This window comes from Hyperolius riggenbachi, chromosome 10 (genome assembly GCF_040937935.1).
Source record: "Hyperolius riggenbachi isolate aHypRig1 chromosome 10, aHypRig1.pri, whole genome shotgun sequence".
NCBI lineage: Eukaryota > Metazoa > Chordata > Amphibia > Anura > Hyperoliidae > Hyperolius > Hyperolius riggenbachi.
Genome location: NC_090655.1, coordinates 264,926,538 through 264,949,782, shown reverse-complemented (window position 1 = coordinate 264,949,782; position 23,245 = coordinate 264,926,538). Strand labels below are relative to the sequence as shown.

The window sequence follows — 23,245 nt, the reverse complement described above, 5'->3', positions numbered from 1 at the left end:
GGGAAGGTTAAGGGGAGGGGGAGGTGTTAGAGTGCAAGCTCACTGGATCAGGGCAGAGGGGTGCCCTTTTCTGCAGGGTGTAATAATTATAGTGGTATAGAGTGGTTGTAGTAATGTGTGGGCTGCAATGTATGTGCTGTAATGTAAGGAGGGTGATTGGATGTGATCACTAAAAACTTATGGAGCCTGTAGGTTGGTGCAATAATATGTGGAGTGTGGTGGGTGCTCTATGAGGGCTTACTGAATGCAATAATATGTGGCATATGATAGTGGTGCAGTAGTGTATGAAATGTGTTTGAAAGTAATAACCTATGCAGTGTTCTCCCCAGAATTTTTTTCCAGCCGGGTGGCATGAAAATGCAGCCGGGTGGGTTGAGATGAAAATGCAGGGCAACTCTGCTTACAGCATAGGAGGAGGTGAGGCAGTGAGCCGATGACAGCCAAAAGATCCTAAAGCTAAAAGAGCCTGGGGAGAACACTGCTATGTTATAAGGAAATAGGAGGGGCCTCCGGCTGTCGTGCGAACCAGTGTTTGTGATTTTAAATTTCTTTTTTGCAGCTTCCAGGATGCGGTTGACAGGTGAGTGGTTAGGGAGGGGACCGTGTGGGAGATGTGCCTACACGGGGCATCCCTGTAAAATATGTACTCTACGATTACGTCCAACCGAAGCCTCCCACTTGAATGCTAATTTATGCAAATCCTGCTAGATTTGGTACAGCAGGCAAAGGGTGTATGACAGTACACCTGATTGGCTGACTGGCATCTGCTGACCAGATAAAGGTAGGAAAGTGCTTTAGCTGGGAGTTAGCGATTGTGTGTGTTGCAGTAAGTATTCAGTTCAGAGGCAGTGGGGGTGAATTCCCGGGGGGTGAGAGGTCCAGGGCCCGCCCGCACTGCCCTCTAGGTATCGCATGGTGGTTTGAGGGCCCCAGTCAGTGAGAGAGACTGGGGCCCCCGGCTGTCGTGTGAACCAGTGTTTGTGATAAGGAAATAGGACTCAGTATTGTTTGAGTTGTCTATTGGGAGATTTTGAAGCTGCAGTAATGTATTAGGTGAGGGTAATGGAGGTGAAGGGATGCATGGGATATGATAAGGAGCACAAGGGTGCATGGGTCATAATAGGGGGTGCAGTAATGCATGAGACATGATAGAGAGTGCAGTAATGCATGAGATGTGATAGAGGGTGCAGGGATGTCCTATGCTGTAAGCAATGTTGCTGGCCCACCATTCAATTTTCATAAAAATTGATTTAAAAAATCCACCATTCCCGATCAACTTTTAACGAATAAAACGAAAAATCTGATATCGGATTTTTTGCTCGAATAAAAAAAAAAAAAAAGCTTTCGATTTTTCAGGAAATCTGATCTTTTTTTATCCAATTGCCATAAAATCGGATCATTTTCTTGTAATGTATGTGGCCACCTTTAGGTTGATTTCTCCATGGATGGTCCTATCAATAAATGGATTTCATATTTGCATTCACTAAAGCGTTATGAATTCACACATATGTAACGTGAGTATCAAACTGTAAACTATAACTGAGAACCTTCATTTCTCAGTGGCTGGGTGTGCAGTCTGTGTGTAAACCTCTCAGTATGTAAAGGTAGCCATACACTGGTCGATTTGCCATCAGATTCGACCAACAGATAGATCCCTCTCTGATCGAATCTGATCAGAGAGGGATCATATGGCCACCTTACTGCAAAGAGATTGTGAATCGATTTCAGCCTGAAACCGATCACAATCTGTGGAGCTTTCGCTGCTGCTGACCACCCCCCCCCCCCCCCCCCCGCATACATTACCTGTTCCGGCCTGCACGAGTCCCCTGGTCCCCGCTGTCTTCTTCTCCGATCCGGGCTCCAGACCGTTCCTGCAGCTACTGAACTTCCTGTCCAGGGGAAGTTTAAAAAGTAGAGGGCGCTCTACTGTTTAAACTTCCTGCCGGGACAGGAAGTTCTGTGTAGCTGCAGCCGGTCCTGAACCCAGCACGGAAAGAAGACAGCGGGGACTCGCGCCGGCCGGAACAGGTAATGTATACCTGCTGTATTGCGTCGGTCGTCGGGCATTCGAACGCCACTATATCGACGCACTCCCGACCCGCCGGCGATCGAGAAAAATTTTCCGCATGGATGGATCGACGGGAGTCGACGGGAACAATCGATTTCGGATGGAAATCAATCGTTCTGTCACTGGTGTGCGCGGCGATTTCACAGCCGATTCGATCACTGTGATCGAAACGGCTGTATATCGGCGGGAAAATCGTTAGGTGTATGGGCCCCTTAAGCAGTGGTTTGTAGAATGTGTCCTGTTCTGAGACACTGTAAATGAGGTATGTTGTATTCCATAAGAAAAATGGCAAATGTGTCACAGTTCCCTATGCAAAAAAGTTCTGATGTTCTGTTTCACATGTTCTGCCTGCGATAGCTGGGAAGTTAACCCTTTTGCCAGCTCTGGCTTCTACGACACTGTATATGAGATACATATTGTCCAGCAAGCTCAGGGTGAACCAGTAATCCTAGGAGTGTGTAAGGGGCTAAAAAAAGCCCTCTTACTAAAATGCCATGTAAAACAGAATTTTGCCTTCTTAACCTCTTCACGACCGATCCACGCCAAATGGCGTGGAAGCGGCAGCAGCCCCAGGACCGCCTAACGCTGATCGGTGTAAGGTCCTGTGGCCGTGTTTTGCAGGAGATCCAGCGTGCTGATGCGTGCACATCTCCGCTTCAATGATGGAGCTCCGCCATCAGTCTCCCAGTGGCGATCGCCGCATGGAGACTGTTAGATGGCGAAGCCGCCGTCTTTTATCACTGTACAGTGCTGCAATCCCCCTGACACCCACAGGAGTGATCGGCTGTCATAGGCTGATGCCTATGACAGCCGATCACAGTGATTGGCTGGAAGAGGGAGGGCGGGGACACAATAAATAAAAAAAATATATTTTTATTATAAAATAAATAGAATAAATATTTATATTAAAAAAAAATGTCTTGGGAGAGATCAGACCCCACCAACAGAGATTTCTGTTGGTGGGCAGAAAAGGGGGGGGGGGGATCGCTTGTGTGCTGAGTTATGCGGCCCTGCATCGAGGCCTTAAAGCTGCAGTGGCCCAGTTTGTGAAAAATGGCCAGGTCTTTAGGGGGGTTTAAGCTCGTGGTCCTTAAGTGGTTAAAACAGAAGGTATTTGTGATTATTCAGGTTGGTGTAAATATATGAGGTGTCCCACAATGCATCACTGTAAATGAAAATACAGAGGCGCCAAACAGGATAAAAATAGTGCCAATTAAAAACAAGTAAAATTGTGGGTGGCAATAATGGACTTGTCCACCCTACAAGCAACAAAAAGACCACTTTATATGGTAAAAACTAATTTAATCAATATAGTACTCCAAAATGAAAAACACAGTTTGCAACGCGTTTCACGGGACACAAGCCCGCTTCCTCAGGCAAAAAACAATTATAAGCAGGAGCAACCAAGCAGTGATCTATACTGGCGTCCAGAGGTGCCACGCCAGTATAGATCACTGCTTGGTTGCTCCTGCTTATAATTGTTTTTTACCTGAGGAAGCGGGCTTGTGTCCCGTGAAACGCGTTGCAAACTGTGTTTTTCATTTTGGAGTACTATATTGATTAAATTTGTTTTTACCATATAAAGTGGTCTTTTTGTTGCTTGTAGGGTGGACAAGTCCACCATTGCCACCCACAATTTTACTTGTTTTTAATTGGCACTATTTTTATCCTGTTTGGCGCCTCTGTATTTTCATTTACGCTATTATCCACCTGGTGGATGGGTGAGGACACCCCTTCTTTTTCCACAGAGAGCGACTTCTTAACCTGAGCGGGGACAGGTCTAATCTCCCCGTCTGCAATTCAAGTGGTTGCCTGTTTCCGGCAACCCACACTTGTGAGTATAATCTACTATTATTATTCTCTACACCATTTGATCTACAATAATACACTATTGGGGGCTCTCGATTGTTCCCTTTTTTTCTCTCTCTCTCTACACAATGCATCACTGCTGAATATGCAAATTGTCCCTTTGTTGTACCTGAAAGCCAAACACACCCCAGAACTGGAATGCAATGATGTCAGCTTGTTATTTGTACAAGGCCATACTAATCCCACATGCATGCAGACTAGTTGATGTTCATCAGTGCATAGCAAGGATTAATTTGGCTCTAGGCCCAGAGTTACAGATTGCCCAGCAAGGGAGAAGAATAAGAAGGCTTCCATATTTATTTCCTTTTAAACAAAACCACTTGCCTGATAGCCCTGTTGATCTATTTGGCTGCAATAGTGTCTGAATCACACCAGAAACAATCATGCAGCTAATCTTTTCAGATCTGACAATAATGTCAGAAACAACAGATCCGCATATTCATGGTTCAGGGTCTATGGCTAATAGTATCAGAGGCAGAGGATCAGCAGGGCTGCCAGGCAACTGGTATTGCTTAAAAAGACATAAATATGGCAGCCTCCATATCCCTCTCTCTTCAGTTGTCCTTTAATTACTACACAGATTTGTCTTTCTTTCTATACCCTTACCATAAAACACACTGCTGACTATTCCAGCCAGATTCTCTGCTCTGCATGGCCTGACCTATATTCATCATGGAATATTATGTTAGTGGCTTGTATAATTAGCTGCTGCAGCAGGAGTTGTAATTCCATTAGGAATAGCAGCCGTGTTGTTTGGCCTCGCTCTCCCTGACCTCCCCACACTGTAATCTTGGATTGCAGGTTACTATTACAGTAAAGCACTTTCTCCAACTAGAGCAGATATAGCCCCACCCCCTTGTCATAGCCTCCGAAGAAGCGCTTGTGTGTGAAACTGCCGCCAGGCTCCCAGCAACCAGCACCCACCATTATCCACCCCCGCACCGGTACGTGTTTAGTCTCTTCTTATGGACTGTGAAGTGATGATGTAACACACAGCCTACTTGTCTGCACATTGCCAAATAAAGGAAGTTGTACAGCAGTGCCGACCATCCTCTTTCCTTTCACCCCTAATGATAATTGTTCCTCCCCTCAGAATTCTCTAACAGGAAGTGATGATGTTTCTCTATTTGCAGGGCGGAGTTTCAGCATCAGGAACCTCTCAGAGACTCATCTCTCTGTATCCACAGACTGTACAACGGATGATGATGTCACTGGACAAGAGTCTCCTGCAGATATCCTGGTTACCCCAAATATTCCACTAGACTCCCCTCACCTGTCTAACCCCGAGGGGCCTCATACCAAGCACAGCTCTCCCCCTGCTGGAGGGTCTTATTCCTGTGCTACATGTGGGAAATGTTTTTTAAAGAAATCAGACCTTGTCAGACACAAGAGATCCCACACTGGTGAGAAACCCTATTCATGTTCTGAGTGTGGGAAATGTTTTATTCATAAATCACAGCATTTCCTGCATAAGAGATCTCACACTGGTGAGAAGCCATATTGTTGCGCTGAGTGTGGAAAATGTTTTATCCAGAAATCATATCTTGTCAATCATGAGCGATCTCACACTGGCGAGAAGCCCTACTGTTGTGCTGAGTGTGGGAAATGTTTTGGGCATAGATCAAATCTTCTCAGACATGAGAGATACCACACTGGTGAGAAGACCTATTCTTGTTCTGAGTGTGGGAAATGTTTTTGGAATAGATCGCATCTTGTCATTCATGAGAGATCTCACACTGGTGAGAAGCCCTATTCATGTTCTGAGTGTGGGAAATGTTTTGGAAGTAAATTATATCTTGTCAGACATAAGATATCTCACACTGGTGAGAAGCCCTATGCATGCGCTGAGTGTGGGAAATGTTTTGGGCTTGCATCAAATCTTATCAGCCATGAGAGATCTCACACTGGCGAGAAGCCATATTCATGTGCTGAATGTGGGAAATGTTTTGGACAGAAATCACATCTTGTCATACATGAGAGATCTCACACTGGTGAGAAGCCCTATTCATGTGCCGAGTGTGGGAAATGTTTTGTACGGAAATCACAGCTTGTCGTACATGAGAGATCTCACACTGGTGAGAAGCCCTATTCATGTGATGAGTGTGGGAAATGTTTTACACTGAAATCAAACCTTGTCAAGCATGAGACATCTCACACTGATGAGAAGCCATATTCATGTGCCGAGTGTGGGAAATGTTTTGGAAGGAAATCATATCTTATCAAACATAAGAAATCTCACACTGGTGAGAAGACCTTTCCATGTGCTGAGTGTGGGAAATCATTTCCACGGAAATCACATCTTGCCAGTCATCAGAGATCTCATATTGGCAAGAAGACCTATCCATGTGCTGAGTGTGGGAAATGTTTTCAGCAAAAGTCACTGTTTAGGAGACACTTGTGTTAAGTGTGGGAAATTTTTCCTAATTTTCTTTCTTTCTTTTTTTTTTTTTTTTTGCACATGGCAGCATATTTACTCAGAATTCTAAGGGCTCTTTTATGCTGCTTTAGTGTATTGGTTTGTAAAGTGTTAATGTCCTTGAACTGAGGTGACATGATGAGATAAACATGGATAGCTATACTACTAAAGGGGCCCATACACTGGTCAATTTCAGCCATCAATCGATTCTATGGAATTGATCGGAAATTGAGTCTATCAAATTGATCGATTTGCGGCCAATTTCGATCGATTTGATCTTTCTGACAGGATGGAAAATGTAGGTCGATCTGCTGCTGGCAGCAGATGGATGGCCTATAGAGTTTCATTGGATCTAATGGTCCAATAATGCATTTAGATTGATTTCCAATAGATTTCATTCTGAAATCTATTGGAAATCTGTTCCTAGTGTGTGGCACACATCAGATAGATTCCTGTCAGATTCGACTTGGAAGGCATCTGCTAGAAATCTATCTGATGGTCGAATCTGCTGCAAATCTATAAGTGTATGGCCACCTTAAAGGGACACTTAAGTCAAACAAAAAAAATGAGTTTTACTCACCTAGGGCTTCCAATAGCTCCCTGCAGCTGTCCGGTACCCTCGCTGTCTCCCTCCGATCCTCCTGGCCCTGCCGGCAACCACTTCCTGTTTCGGTGACAGGAGCTGACAGGCTGGGGACGCGAGTGATTCTTCGCGTTCCCAGACACATTAGCACCCTCTATGCTGCTATATGGTATATGATATATGCTATAGCAGCATAGATGGCGCTATTGTGGCCAGGAACGCAAAGAATAACTCGCATCCCCAGCCTGTCAGCTCCTGTCACCGAAACAGGAAGTGGCTGCCGGTGGGGCCAGGAGGATCAGAGGGAGACGGCGAGGGCACCGGACAGCTGCAGGGGGCTATTGGAAGCCCCAGGTGAGTAAAACTCATTTTTTTTGTTTGACTTAAGTGTCCCTTTAAGCCTAGTTAGCAGTTGCCTGTTCACTATTTATTTTCCATTGCAAGGGTTAAAAAAAAACCCAAGTGCTTTAGCTATGTCAGTGATCTACAAAGTTGGCTCTCCAGCTGTTACGGAACTACAAGTCCCACAATGCATTTGCCCTTATGAATCATGACTGTGGCTGTCAGACTCCTGCAGTGCATTGTGTGACTTGTAGTTCCTTAACAGCTGGAGAACCACGTTTGCAGTTCACTGGCCTATGTAAATGAGGCAGGGTCTGCAGTCTCATGCAGCTACAACTCTACCAAAGAGTATTGGAAGCCAAAACACTTTTATCTGTATTAACAAACACTTATGATGACAAGAGAGTGTTGAAAAGTGAATTATTTGTTTTTGTTTGGAGCTGAATGAGACAGATTTTATGTCACACTGATATGGCTGCTTTATAATTCAGTCAGAATTCAACCCTCTTAAAATTAAAATGCATACTGTAATTTGATATAGCAGCAGCTTCGGAGTCTCCTCCTTTCCCTCCACATTTGCGGTCTGTAGGAGCCATAGTTGTGGAGAACTTGTGGCTCAAATTTAATGGATCTAGGGTGCACCTTTACTGTGACACAGAAGCCCCCCATAGGGAGCGGAGGCTTCAGCTTTGGGGAGACAGGAATGTGGAGGGGGGGAATTCAAATTCACTTTGATATATAGAAGTCCCAGGAACACTTATAAACTCCCACCTCCGCCATCAGCACTAACAGCTTAACAACATGCGGCAAAATTCTGCTGCACTGGCCACTGCAATCAATGGCCTGTTCTAGAATCGCCCATCATTTACATTTTTACCCATGATTATTAATCACACAGCATTCTGATTTTTCCACACAAAGGGCTCTATTCACAATCATTTTCCGCATGTGGAAAACTACTTGCGGGAGATTTGCAACCAAAATAAGACCATTCACAAAAATGTCCCCCGCAGACATTCTGTGCCCGCGCAGCCACTCACCGATGCTCTGGCCCTTTGAACTGTGTGCACTGGAGCACTGCATGTTGTCTCATGCTGTATTCTATATGCCTGCTTACTTCAATGTTGCTAGCAAACAGTGTCTGCTGCTCCCCTGAAGCACCCATTAACATTTCTTGCAGCATTATTATTTTGGCACTCTATCCATTGCTTCCTTTGGTGCCTGCATTTCTGCTGCATGAACATTCATTGACTGGAACTTGCTCGCTTGCTCCAATTTGTTGCACAGTTGTAGATCTTTCAAACATCAGTCTGACCTTTTTGCTTCTTAAAGTGTACCAGAAATGACGCATACTTACCATTTTATACATACCTGGGGCTTCCTCCAGCCCCATGCGCACACAAATCGCTTCCACGCTGCCGTCCTCCGCTGCCTGAAGCAACGGTATCGGGTCCCATTAGTTTTGGCAGTCTGCGCAAGAGGAAGTGCAATCTTTATATATATGAGGGAGCTATCCGTGCGCATGGGGCTGGAGAAAGCCACAGATATTTATAAAAAGGTAAGTATGCATTGTCTCTGGTTTCCTTTAAAGAGACACTGAAGCGAAAAAAATTATGATATAATGATTTGTATGTGTAGTACAGCTAAGAAGTAAAACATTAGGAGCAGAGACATAAGTCTAATTGTGTTTCCAGTACAGGAGGGTGTTCTGTAAGACGCATGGCCACTTGTGCTGCAGACAAATCATGACAAGTGTGTTCCCTGCCTGAGTCTCTAGAAGGGTGTAAGCTGGGGGGTGTTCTGTAAGACGCACGGCCACTTGTGCTGCAGACAAATCATGACAAGTGTGCTCCCTGCCTGAGTCTCTAGAAGGGTGTAAGCTAGGGGGTGTTCTGTAAGATGCACGGCCACTTGTGCTGCAGACAAATCATGACAAGTGGGCTCCCTGCCTGGGTCTCTAGAAGGGTGTAAGCTGGGGGGTGTTCTGTAAGACGCACGGCCACTTGTGCTGCAGACAAATCATGACAAGTGTGCTCCCTGCCTGAGTCTCTAGAAGGGTGTACGCTGGGGGTGTTCTGTAAGATGTACGGCCACTTGTGCTGCAGACAGATCATGACAAGTGTGCTCCCTGCCTGAGTCTCTAGAAGGGTGTAAGCTGGGGGTGTTCTGTAAGATGCATGGCCACTTGTGCTGCAGACAAATCGCGACAAGTGTGCTCCCTGCCTGAGTCTCTAGAAGGGTGTAAGCTGGGGGGGGTTCTGTAAGACGCATGGCCACTTGTGCTGCAGACAAATCATGACAAGTGTGCTCCCTGCCTGAGTCTCTAGAAGGGTGTAAGCTGGGGGGTGTTCTGTAAGACGCACGGCCACTTGTGCTGCAGACAAATCATGACAAGTGTGTTCCCTGCCTGAGTCTCTAGAAGGGTGTAAGCTGGGGGGTGTTCTGTAAGATGCACGGCCACTTGTGCTGCAGACAAATCCTGACAAGTGTGCTCCCTGCCTGAGTCTCTAGAAGGGTGTAAGCTGGGGGGGTTCTGTAAGACGTACGGCCACTTGTGCTGCAGACAAATCATGACAAGTGTGCTCCCTGCCTGAGTCTCTAGAAGGGTGTAAGCTGGGGGTGTTCTGTAAGATGCACGGCCACTTGTGCTGCAGACAAATCATGACAAGTATGCTCCCTGCCTGAGTCTCTAGAAGGGTGTAAGCTGGGGGGTGTTCTGTAAGACGCACGGCCACTTGTGCTGCAGACAAATCATGACAAGTGTGCTCCCTGCCTGAGTCTCTAGAAGGGTGTAGGCTGGGGGGTGTTCTGTAAGACGCACGGCCACTTGTGCTGCAGACAGATCATGACAAGTGTGCTCCCTGCCTGAGTCTCTAGAAGGGTGTAAGCTGGGGGTGTTCTGTAAGATGCATGGCCACTTGTGCTGCAGACAAATCGCGACAAGTGTGCTCCCTGCCTGAGTCTCTAGAAGGGTGTAAGCTGGGGGGGTTCTGTAAGACGCATGGCCACTTGTGCTGCAGACAAATCATGACAAGTGTGCTCCCTGCCTGAGTCTCTAGAAGGGTGTAAGCTGGGGGGTGTTCTGTAAGACGCACGGCCACTTGTGCTGCAGACAAATCATGACAAGTGTGCTCCCTGCCTGAGTCTCTAGAAGGGTGTAAGCTGGGGGGGTTCTGTAAGACGTACGGCCACTTGTGCTGCAGACAAATCATGACAAGTGTGCTCCCTGCCTGAGTCTCTAGAAGGGTGTAAGCTGGGGGGTGTTCTGTAAGATGCACGGCCACTTGTGCTGCAGACAAATCATGACAAGTATGCTCCCTGCCTGAGTCTCTAGAAGGGTGTAAGCTGGGGGGTGTTCTGTAAGATGCACGGCCACTTGTGCTGCAGACAAATCATGACAAGTGTGCTCCCTGCCTGAGTCTCTAGAAGGGTGTAAGTTGGGGGGTGTTCTGTAAGACGCACGGCCACTTGTGCTGCAGACAAATCATGACAAGTGTGCTCCCTGCTTGAGCCAGGATCAGAATCACTGCTATAGACAAATGTGGGAAGCTGTTGCTGGAAACAGTTCTGTGTTATGTAACCAAATAACTCCTATTAGAATGGAAATCTGATGCATCTTCAAGTAACTCTCCTGTGATTAAAGCTGCTAATAAAGTTATTCCTCTGGATAATGTGCTGAATATCAGCTGTATACTGTTCCTCTGCATGAAATGTAAGATGTACTATTACCTGCATCAATCAGATTTACTGTAATAAATAAATTGCATTGCTATAATGAATGAGGCAATTCTAAGCTCAGTGTTTGTAGCCAGAGCTCTCTGTAACAGTGCAGGTCTGCAGTCTGTCACTGGTGATGGTCAATGACATGCAAATAATTCTGAGCTGATACAAAAATACAGTAAATTTTTATGTAAATTTGTGCACATTTTAAATTAAGCTGGGGTGAGATACGATTGGTCCATTTCCATAGTCCTGCAGACAGTTGGTCAGACACAGGCTTGCCCCCCATTCCAACATGCTTATATGTCAGTACGTGGCTCCCTGTGAGCACCTGTCAGAGCAGCCTGTGGGCAGCCAGGAGACCTCCCCCGGGTGGATCAGGTGGTGGGAGGGACCTGAAGACACAGGCATGTTTCCCATCCCAACAGGTCGACCTCCCTTCACCTCCCTCCACTGCACAAGATTCTGCCACAATATACCAGATGCCATTGCCAACCTTCACACTACCCGGACTGCAGAGCCGAGTCACAGGAACCGGAAGCAGCAGGGAGCAGGGATACCCTTCAGTATTGTATTAGACTGAACCAGACTCAAAGGCTCAATCCTAGGCAAGGAGAGCTGGTGCCGGTGCACTCCTCCACGCAGGTACACCACCCCTGCACCACACTGTGATACTTGTATTAGGAAGAAGGAGGCACTCCACAGGCTTGAACTTGCGTTCAGTTTATTACATGTCGTTACACTACATGTTTCGGGCTCCTGATGAAGGGCAGAGCCCGAAACATGTAGTGTAACGACATGTAATAAACTGAACGCAAGTTCAAGCCTGTGGAGTGCCTCCTTCTTCCTAATACAAATACCCTTCAGTATGGCCAAGCTGATGGGCGACATTGCAGGGGGATGGGGTGCTGCCCTTGTGTAGGTATACAGCACACACACTGCTAAATAACCTCACTAGGATTACTCACTATGATGATGATCCTCATTATGATGGAATGATTGATTTTTGTGAATACAGTTGTGTAAACTTGTGCATGTGTAGTTGCAAAGGGTTAACTGTCTTTTCCTGTAGTGCAGGTAGGTAGTTATAAAAGGGGGGAAAGGAAAGAACATAAGAAAAGGAGGAGGATTATTAGAGGATTATTGAAGAAGCTCTTTCAGGTAGGCCAATGCTGGATATTCCTTCAGCCTCTATATATGGTATTCTCTCATCCAACTCCCTTCCACCTCCTACTCGTGTTACACTAAACTCATGGAAAAAGCTATATAAAGACCGGAAAGAACTAGGTGACACTCATTTAAATATCCCGCTTTCCGCTCTTTCTCTTAGAACAGGAGTGTCAAACTCCATCATGTAAGGGTCCAAAATATAAAGCATAGTCTAAGTTGCAGGCCAATTTTTTAAATCGGTTAACATTTATTGAACTGTCTCAAACTGAGACTGTGGGGCCGGCTCCTCCCCATCTGCAGAGTAGCGCAGTGGAGCAGCTCCTCCCCATCTGCAGAGTAGCGCAGTGGAGCAGCTCCTCCCCATCTGCAGAGTAGCGCAGTGGAGCAGCTCCTCCCCATCTGCAGAGTAGCGCAGTGGAGCAGTGTAATATTTTCCTGCTCCAGCGCTGCTTCGGGTCTCCTCTGATCTTCCTGACAGCCGCATGCTCTATGCTGCATACCTCTGGCTCCCAATACATGTCATGTGATCGGGAGAAGGAGGTGTGGCAGCACAGAGCGTGCAGCTGCCAGGAAGAGCAGAAGAGACGCTTCGCTGGAGCAGGTAAACATTACACTAGGTAGGGAGATGGTGTTGGAGGGAAGCTGTGTGTGTGTTACCAGCCACATGGGGGGCTAGGAGGTTTGGATCCCCAGAGCGGTCTCCATGCTCATTTTGTTGAGATTGTGTGTCTTGTGGGTTATTGCTGCACCCCAGCTCAAACTGACACAGATGTGCTCCTCTGGGTGGGATGGTAGCGTGCTGTTGCTCTTTTACTACTTACAATGATGCACATTTAAAAGCTCTCGAGGGCCACATAAAATGGTACGATGGGCCACATTCAGTTTGCGGGCCTTGTGTTTGACACCTTTGTCTAGGGATTAACCTCCCTGGCGGTAAGCCCGAGCTGAGCTCGGGCTATGCCGCACAGGAGGATTTCTCAGGGTCTGTTTGGGCGATTCGCCCCATTCAAAGTGCTGTGCGCGCAGCCAGCACTTTGCTAGCTGCGCGCACAGCTCGATCGCCACCGCTCTGCGGCGATCGCCAGCACGCAGCGGCGGAAGAGGGCCCCCCCTGCCAGAGCCCTGCGCTGCCCGGACCAATGAGTTCCGGGCAGCGCTATGGGCTGGATCGAGTGCGCCTGACGTCAGGACGTCGGCTGACGTCCATGACGTCATGCCGATCATCGCCATGGCGACAGGAGAAGCCAAACGGGAACGCGTTATATACGCGCTCCCCTGTTTGCTATTGATGCCGGCGACGATCGCACTAGAGGGCCACATGCGCCCTCTAGTGGTGTTTCCTGTAGCTACCACTCTGGTAGCTTTACATGAAACAAAAAAAAAAAATAAAAAAAAAAAGGATTTTTGCTTATTTGTGAAAATAAATTAACCGCCAGGGAGGTTAAAGATATGAACCTAAAACAGTGGATAACCGCAAACTTGTAACTTATATCACTAGCCTTTCTCATTTGGTGACACGCTTGCACCTTCCCAAAACCTGGCACAACAGAATGCTTTGCCAATTTCAGAATATTATACCTATCTACAAATCAAACATTTTTTTTGCAAAACATGCTTTGCCAACTTTGCATGGACATCAAAGCCAACCTCAAACTCCCAAACTACTTAAAGGACAACTGAAGTGAGAGGAATATGGAGACTGCCATACTGCATGGACACAGGGACATGAGAGGATGCAGGGACATGGGTTTAATGATATAGAATATAGCATCAGAAAAAATATTGACTCGCACACCAGCAGGAGTGAATTGCATAAATATTTGTATTAAAGTAGATCACAAAAGCTCAATAGGACACATAGTTTGGGCTTGTGGTATGGGAATGTATCAGCTATAGTGAGTGCAGGGCTTGCGGTGGGGGGGGGGGGGTGTATCAGCTATAGTGAGTGCAGGGCTTGTGGTGGGGGGGGGGGGTGTATCAGCTATAGTGAGTGCAGGGCTTGTAGTATGGGAGTGTATCAGCTATAGTGAGTGCAGGGTTTGTGGTATAGGGATGTATCAGCTATAGTGAGTGCAGGGCATGTGGTATGGGAGTGTATCAGCTATAGTGATTGCAGGGCCTGTGGTATGGGGGTGTATCAGCTATAGTGAGTGCAGGGCTTGTGGTATGGGAGTGTATCAGCTATAGTTAATGCAGGGCTTGTGTTATGGGAGTGTATCAGCTATAGTGAGTGCAGGGCCTGTGGTATGGGATGTATCAGCTATAGTGAGTGCAGGGCTTGTGGTATGGGAGTGTATTAGCTATAGTGAGTGCAGGGCTTGTGGTATGGGAGTGTATCGGCTATAGTGAGTGCAGGGCTTGTGGTATGGGGGTTATCAGCTATAGTGAGTGCAGGGCTTGTGGTATGGGGGTGTATCAGCTGTAGTGAGTGCAGGGCTTGTGGTATGGGAGTGTATCGGCTATAGTGAGTGCAGGGCTTGTGGTATGGGAGTGTATCGGCTATAGTGAGTGCAGGGCTTGTGGAATGGGAGTGTATCAGCTATAGTGAGTGCAGGGCATGTGGTATGGGTGTGTATCAGCTATAGTGAGTGCAGGGCTTGTGGTATGGGAGTGTATTAGCTATAGTGAGTGCAGGGCTTGTGGTATGGGAGTGTATCGGCTATAGTGAGTGCAGGGCTTGTGGTATGGGAGTGTATCGGCTATAGTGAGTGCAGGGCTTGTGGAATGGGAGTGTATCAGCTATAGTGAGTGCAGGGCTTGTGGTATGGGGGTGTATCAGCTATAGTGAGTGCAGGGCTTGTGGTATGGGAGTGTATCAGCTATAGTGAGTGCAGGGCTTGTGGTATGGGAGTGTATCAGCTATAGTGAGTGCAGGTTTTGTGGTATGGGAGTGTATCAGCTATAGTGAAGGAAGGGCTTGTGGTATGGAGGGTATCAGCTATAGTGAGGGCAGGGCTTGTGGTATGGGAGTGTATCAGCTATAGTGAGTGCAGGGCTTGTGGTATGGGAGTGTATCAGCTATAGTGAGTGCAGGGCATGTGGTATGGGTGTGTATCAGCTATAGTGAGTGCAGGGCTTGTGGTATGGGAGTGTATCAGCTATAGTGAGTGCAGGGCTTGTGGTATGGGAGTGTATCAGCTATAGTGAGTGCAGGGCTTGTGGTAAGGGAGTGTATCAGCTATAGTGAGTGCGGGGCTTGTGGTATGGGAGTGTATCAGCTATAGTGAGTGCGGGGCTTGTGGTATGGCAGTGTATCAGCTATAGTGAGTGCGGGGCTTGTGGTATGGGAGTGTATCAGATATAGTGAGTGCAGGGCTTGTGGTATGGGAGTGTATCAGCTATAGTGAGTGCAGGGCTTGTGGTATTGGAGTGTATCAGCTGTAGTGAGTGCAGGGCTTGTGGTATGGGAGTGTATCAGCTGTAGTGAGTGCAGGGCTTGTGGTATGGAGTTGTATCAGCTATAGTAAGTGCAGGGCTTGGTGTGGGGGTGTATCAGCTTTAGTGAGTGCAGGGTTTGTGGTATGGGATGTATCAGCTATAGTGAGTGTTGGGCTTGTGGTATGGGGGGTGTATCAGCTGTAGTGAGTGCAGGGCTTGTGGTATGGGAGTGTATTGGCTATAGTGAGTACAGGGCTTGTGGTATGGGAGTGTATCAGCTATAGTGAGTGCAGGGCTTGTGGTATGGGGGTGTATCAGCTATAGTGAGTGCAGGGCTTGTGGTATGGGGGTGTATCAGCTATAGTGAGTGCAGGGCTTGTGGTATGGGACAGTATCAGCTATAGTGAGTGCAGGGCTTGTGGTATGGGGGTGTATCAGCTGTAGTGAGTACAGGGCTTGTGGTATGGGAGTGTATCAGCTATAGTAAGTGCAGGGCTTGTAGTATGGGAGTGTATCAGCTATAGTGAGTGCAGGGCTTGTGGTATGGGAGTGTATCAGCTATAGTGAGTGCAGGGCTCGTGGTATGGGAGTGTATCAGCTATAGTGAGTGCAGGGCTTGTGGTATGGGGGTGTATCAGCTATAGTGAGTGCAGGGCTTGTGGTATGGGGGTGTATTAGCTATAGGGAGTGAGAGGGCTTGTGGAATGGGAGTGTATCAGCTATAGTGAGTGCAGGGCTTGTGGTATGGGGGTGTATCAGCTATAATGAGTGCAGGGCTTGTGGTATGGGAGTGTATCAGCTATAGTGAGTGCAGGGCTTGTGGTATGGGAGTGTATCAGCTATAGTGAGTGCAGGGCTTGTGGTATGGGAGTGTATCAGCTATAGTGAGTGCAGGGCTCGTGGTATGGGAGTGTATCAGCTATAGTGAGGGCAGGGCAGGGCTTGTGGTATGGAGGGTATCAGCTATAGTGAGGGCAGGGCTTGTGGTATGGGTGTGTATCAGCTATAGTGAGTGCAGGGCATGTGGTATGGGTGTGTATCAGCTATAGTGAGTGCAGGGCTTGTGGTATGGGAGTGTATCAGTTATAGTGAGTGCAGGGCTTGTGGTATGGGAGTGTATCAGCTATAGTGAGTGCAGGGCTTGTGGTATGGGAGTGTATCAGCTATAGTGAGTGCATGGCTTGTGGTAAGGGAGTGTATCAGCTATAGTGAGTGCAGGGCTTGTGGTATGGGAGTGTATCAGCTATAGTGAGTGCGGGGCTTGTGGTATGGGAGTGTATCAGCTATAGTGAGTGCAGGGCTTGTGGTATGGGGGTGTATCAGCTATAGTGAGTGCAGGGCTTGTGGTATGGGGGTGTATTAGCTATAGGGAGTGAGAGGGCTTGTGGAATGGGAGTGTATCAGCTATAGTGAGTGCAGGGCTTGTGGTATGGGGGTGTATCAGCTATAATGAGTGCAGGGCTTGTGGTATGGGAGTGTATCAGCTATAGTGAGTGCAGGGCTTGTGGTATGGGAGTGTATCAGCTATAGTGAGTGCAGGGCTTGTGGTATGGGAGTGTATCAGCTATAGTGAGTGCAGGGCTCGTGGTATGGGAGTGTATCAGCTATAGTGAGGGCAGGGCAGGGCTTGTGGTATGGAGGGTATCAGCTATAGTGAGGGCAGGGCTTGTGGTATGGGTGTGTATCAGCTATAGTGAGTGCAGGGCATGTGGTATGGGTGTGTATCAGCTATAGTGAGTGCAGGGCTTGTGGTATGGGAGTGTATCAGTTATAGTGAGTGCAGGGCTTGTGGTATGGGAGTGTATCAGCTATAGTGAGTGCAGGGCTTGTGGTATGGGAGTGTATCAGCTATAGTGAGTGCATGGCTTGTGGTAAGGGAGTGTATCAGCTATAGTGAGTGCAGGGCTTGTGGTATGGGAGTGTATCAGCTATAGTGAGTGCGGGGCTTGTGGTATGGGAGTGTATCAGCTATAGTAAGTGCAGGGCTTGTGGTATGGGAGTGTATCAGCTATAGTGAGTGCAGGGCTTGTGGTATGGGGGTGTATTAGCTATAGGGAGTGAGAGGGCTTGTGGAATGGGAGTGTATCAGCTATAGTGAGTGCAGGGCTTGTGGTATGGGGGTGTATCAGCTATAATGAGTGCAGGGCTTGTGGTATGGGAGTGTATCAGCTATAGTGAGTGCAGGGCTTGTGGTATGGGAGTGTATCAGCTATAGTGAGTGCAGGGCTTGTGGTATGGGAGTGTATCAGCTATAGTGAGTGCAGGGCTCGTGGTATGGGAGTGTATCAGCTATAGTGAGGGCAGGGCAGGGCTTGTGGTATGGAGGGTATCAGCTATAGTGAGGGCAGGGCTTGTGGTATGGGTGTGTATCAGCTATAGTGAGTGCAGGGCATGTGGTATGGGTGTGTATCAGCTATAGTGAGTGCAGGGCTTGTGGTATGGGAGTGTATCAGTTATAGTGAGTGCAGGGCTTGTGGTATGGGAGTGTATCAGCTATAGTGAGTGCAGGGCTTGTGGTATGGGAGTGTATCAGCTATAGTGAGTGCATGGCTTGTGGTAAGGGAGTGTATCAGCTATAGTGAGTGCAGGGCTTGTGGTATGGGAGTGTATCAGCTATAGTGAGTGCGGGGCTTGTGGTATGGGAGTGTATCAGCTATAGTAAGTGCAGGGCTTGTGGTATGGGAGTGTATCAGCTATAGTGAGTGCAGGGCTTGTGGTATGGGAGTGTATCAGCTATAGTGAGTGCAGGGCTTGTGGTATGGGAGTGTATCAGCTATAGTGAGGGCAGGGCTTGTGGTATGGGTGTGTATCAGCTATAGTGAGTGCAGGGCATGTGGTATGGGTGTGTATCAGCTATAGTGAGTGCAGGGCTTGTGGTATGGGAGTGTATCAGTTATAGTGAGTGCAGGGCTTGTGGTATGGGAGTATATCAGCTATAGTGAGTGCAGGGCTTGTGGTATGGAGTTGTATCAGCTATAGTAAGTGCAGGGCTTGGTGTGGGGGTGTATCAGCTTTAGTGAGTGCAGGGTTTGTGGTATGGGAGTGTATCAGCTATAGTGAGTGCAGGGCTTGTGGTATGAGAGTGTATCAATTATAGTGAGTGCAGGGCTTACGGTATGGGAGTGTATCAGCTATAGTGAGTGCAGGGCTTGCAGTATGGGGAGTGTATCAGCTATAGTTAGTGCAGGGCTTGTGGTATGGGAGTGTATCAGCTATAGTGAATGCAGGGCTTGTGGTATTGGAGTGTATCAGCTATAGTGAATGCAGGGCTTGCGGTATGGGAGTGTATCAGCTATAGTGAGTGCAGGGCTTGTGGTTGTGGTATGGGAGTGTATCAGCTATAGTGAGTGCAGGGCTTGTGGTATGGGAGTGTATCCACTATAGTGAGTGCAGGGCTTGTGGTATGGGGGTGTATCAGCTTTAGTGAGTGCATGGCTTGTGGTATGGGAGTGTATCAGCTATAGTGAGTGCAGGGCTTGTGGTTGTGGTATGGGAGTGTATCAGCTATAGTGAGTGCAGGGCTTGTGGTAAGGGAGTGTATCCGCTATAGTGAGTGCAGGGCTTGTGGTATGGGGGTGTATCAGCTTTAGTGAGTGCAGGGCTTGTGGTAAGGGAGTGTATCAGCTATAGTGAGTGCAGGGCTTGTGGTATAGGAGTGTATCAGCTGTAGTGAGTGCAGGGCTTGTGGTATGGGAGTGTATCAGCTGTAGTGAGTGCAGGGCTTGTGGTATGGGAGTGTATCAGCTATAGTGAGTGCAGGGCTTGCGGCATGGGAGTGTATCAGCTATAGTGAGTGCAGGGCTTGTGGTTGTGGTATGGGAGTGTATCAGCTATAGTGAGTGCAGGGCTTGTGGTAAGGGAGTGTATCCGCTATAGTGAGTGCAGGGCTTGTGGTATGGGGGTGTATCAGCTTTAGTGAGTGTAAGGCTTGTGGTATGGGAGTGTATCAGCTATAGTGAGTGCAGGGCTTGTGGTATGGAGTTGTATCAGCTATAGTAAGTGCAGGGCTTGGTGTGGGGGTGTATCAGCTTTAGTGAGTGCAGGGTTTGTGGTATGGGAGTGTATCAGCTATAGTGAGTGCAGGGCCTGTGGTATGAGAGTGTATCAATTATAGTGAGTGCAGGGCTTGCGGTATGGGAGTGTATCAGCTATAGTGAGTGCAGGGCTTGCGGTATGGGGAGTGTATCAGCTATAGTTAGTGCAGGGCTTGTAGTATGGGAGTGTATCAGCTATAGTGAATGCAGGGCTTGTGGTATGGGAGCGTATCAGCTATAGTGAGTGCAGGGCTTGTGGTATGGGAGTGTATCAGCTATTGTGAATGCAGGGCTTGTGGTATGGGAGTGTATCAGCTATAGTGAATGCAGGGCTTGTGGTATGGGAGTGTATCAGCTATAGTGAGTGCAGGGCTTGCGGTATGGGGAGTGTATCAGCTATAATGAGTGCAGGGCTTGTAGTATGGGAGTGTATCAGCTATAGTGAATGCAGGGCTTGCGGTATGGGGAGTGTATCAGCTATAGTTAGTGCAGGGCTTGTAGTATGGGAGTGTATCAGCTATAGTGAATGCAGGGCTTGTGGTATGGGAGCGTATCAGCTATAGTGAGTGCAGGGCTTGTGGTATGGGAGTGTATCAGCTATTGTGAATGCAGGGCTTGTGGTATGGGAGTGTATCAGCTATAGTGAGTGCAGGGCTTGTGGTATGGGAGTGTGTCAGCTATAGTGAGTGCAGGGCATGTGGTATGGGAGGAGCAGGAACTGCAGACTTGGAGGCAACAGGAGCAGGAACGGCAGACTTGGAGGCAACAGCAGCAGGAACGGCAGACTTGGAGGCAACAGGAGCAGGAACGGCAGACTTGGAGGCAACAGGAGCAGGAACGGCAGACTTGGAGGCAACAGGAGCAGGAACGGCAGACTTGGAGGCAACAGGAGCAGGAACTGCAGACTTGGAGGCAACAGGAGCAGGAACAGCAGACTTGGAGGCAACAGGAGCAGGAACGGCAGGCTGTAGCTTATCAGGAGCAGAAACAGCAGACTGTAGGTTATCAGGAGCAGCAGACTGTAGGTCATCAGGAGCAGGAACAGCAGACTGTAGGTCATCAGGAGCAGGAACAGCAGACTGGACACTATCAGGATGGATAAATTGAAAGGCATTTACCAATAGGGCAGGCAAAGCAGCAGACTGGATAATCTCAGGCAAAAAGTTTGTAAGGCTTGGCACTAGTTAATGAATGCAGAGTCTCCGGAGGAACAGAAATTTTTGAGAATAAACCATCAGCCAAAATGTGTGTGCACTGTGCCTCAGCAGTAAACTGTGGGGACTGACTTTCAGCAGAGCATCGAGAGAACTGGGTCTCGGCAGGTGTAAATGAGTACAGGGCCTCAGTGGAAGCCTGTGAATACAGAGCATCAACAGGGGTCTGTGGTGTCTGGATTTCAGTGGATGACTGTGGAAACTGCATAACAGTGGGGACCAGTGGGAACTGAGTGTCAGGCACCTGTGCGGAATGAACGTCAGCAAGAGTCTGGGCTCTAGCAGAAGTCAGAGGGCAATGGACATCAGCAAGGATTTGAGAAAGCTGGACCTTTTGCTGAGCGACTGGCTGGACCACTGGCTGCATAGCTGGCAAGACCTTCGGCAGAGCAATCAACTGAACCTTAGATTGGGCAGCTGACAGACTTAATGGTCGAGCATCCGGCTGGGCCTTCGGCTGAGCTGTAGTGTGCGGTTCTGCTGAAACGGCAGACTGAGACTCTGCTGGAACAACTGGGACCCACTGAGACGTCTGGAGAGTCCACCGCCGAACTGGCTGGCAGGGGTTCTGCCGAGCTGTCCGACCGGGCCACTGCCAAACTGATCAACATGGACACAGCCAAGCCGACCGACAGAGACACCGCCAAACCGTCTGACAGAGGGGTCAGCAAGCTGACAGGCAAGGGTGCTTCTGAGCCTACAGACAGGGACCTGGCTGAGGTGGCTGGCACAGGCATGGCAGAGGTGGCTGGCACAGGCATGGCAGAGGTAATGGATGCAGCTGGAACAGCAGGCTGGAATACAGATGGCACCTGTTTCTGCAAAGAAACGGTTTGTGGGTCTGCAGAAGCTGGCAACATAGCTGTTGTAGTCCTTGCGGAGGTAACTGGAAGGATGGAAGATGTAGGAAAATATTTGCGTCTTGTCTTTGTCTTCTGAACTAGTCTGGAGGCAGGAGTAAATTTGTAAGAGTCTATGCATGTGGTTGCTGGATGCTGGAATGACCAGGGTGTGGATCTGATAGGTGTCTGTAAAGGAACAGGTTTCTTTTGAATCACAGGTGAAGACAAATTAAAGTCTCTGGAGCTGGTTTTATCTGCTGTAGGTTGTGAGTTCTGGTCAGAGGTAGGTACAGAGTTAATAGAGGAAGGATAAACATGGGAATAGGAAGACAGAATCTTTTGCCAAGCGATTATTAAAGCAGAGGCAGGTTCATGCTTACAAAGTTTATGATCAACCATAGATTGAACTGCACGCATGCATGCCAACACATACAGATCACCCTTTTCTAAGTAAAATTCAAGAAAACGATCCCTGTCTTTCTTAACCACTTGAGGACCGCGGGCTTTACCCCCCTTAAGGACCGGCCACTTTTTTTCCATTCAGACCACTGCAGCTTTCACGGTTTATTGCTCGCTCATACAACCTACCACCTAAATGAATTTTGGCTCCTTTTCTTGTCACTAATAAAGCTTTCTTTTGGTGCTATTTGATTGCTCCTGCGATTTTTACTTTTTATTATATTCATCAAAAAAGACATGAATTTTGGCAAAAAAATGATTTTTTTAACTTTCTGTGCTGACATTTTTCAAATAAAGTAAAATTTCTGTATACATGCAGCGCGAAAAATGTGGACAAACATGTTTTTGATTAAAAAAAACCCCATTCAGTGTATATTTATTGGTTTGGGTAAAAGTTATAGCGTTTACAAACTATGGTGCAAAAAGTGAATTTTCCCATTTTCAAGCATCTATGACTTTTCTGACCACCTGACATGTTTCATGAGGGGCTAGAATTCCAGGATAGTATAAATACCCCCCAAATGACCCCATTTTGGAAAGAAGACATCCCAAAGTATTCACTGAGAGGCATAGTGAGTTCATAGAAGATATTAATTTTTGTCACAAGTAAGCGGAAAATGACACTTTGTGACAAAAAAAAAAAAGAAAAAAAAATAGTTTCCATTTCTTCTAACTTGCGACAAAAAAAAAAAATGAAATCTGCCACGGACTCACCATGCCCCTCTCTGAATACCTTGAAGTGTCTACTTTCCAAAATAGGGTCATTTGTGGGGTGTGTTTACTGTCCTCGCATTTTGGGGGTTGCTAATTTGTAAGCACCCCTGTAAAGCCTAAAGGTGCTCATTGGACTTTGGGCCCCTTAGCGCAGTTAGGCTGCAAAAAAGTGCCACACATGTGGTATTGCCGTACACAGGAGAAGTAGTATAATGTGTTTTGGGGTGTATTTTTACACATACCGATGCTGGGTGGGAGAAATATCTCTGTAAATGACAATTTTTTAATTTTTTTTTTTTTTTACACACAATTGTCATTTACAGAGATCTTTCTCCCACTCAGCATGGGTATGTGTAAAAATACACCCCAAAACACATTTTACTACTTCTCCTGAGTACGGCGATACCACATGTGTGGCACTTTTTTGCACCCTAAC

The 23,245-nt window shown here is 47.5% G+C and overlaps 2 protein-coding genes across 2 annotated transcripts in view; one reads left to right on the top strand and one right to left on the bottom strand.

The window, feature by feature from the left end:
- Positions 1-6,892, top strand: part of LOC137535849 (uncharacterized) — a 349,356-nt gene extending 342,464 nt beyond the window's left edge. The window contains 2 exon segments of the mRNA XM_068257733.1: positions 5,071-6,110; positions 6,112-6,892. Coding sequence (XP_068113834.1) covers positions 5,071-6,110; positions 6,112-6,423 — 1,352 coding nt within the window. The 3' untranslated portion in view covers positions 6,424-6,892.
- LOC137535386 (zinc finger protein 585A-like) overlaps positions 1-23,245 on the bottom strand; it is a 764,031-nt gene that overhangs the window by 629,434 nt on the left and 111,352 nt on the right. The window lies entirely within an intron of this gene.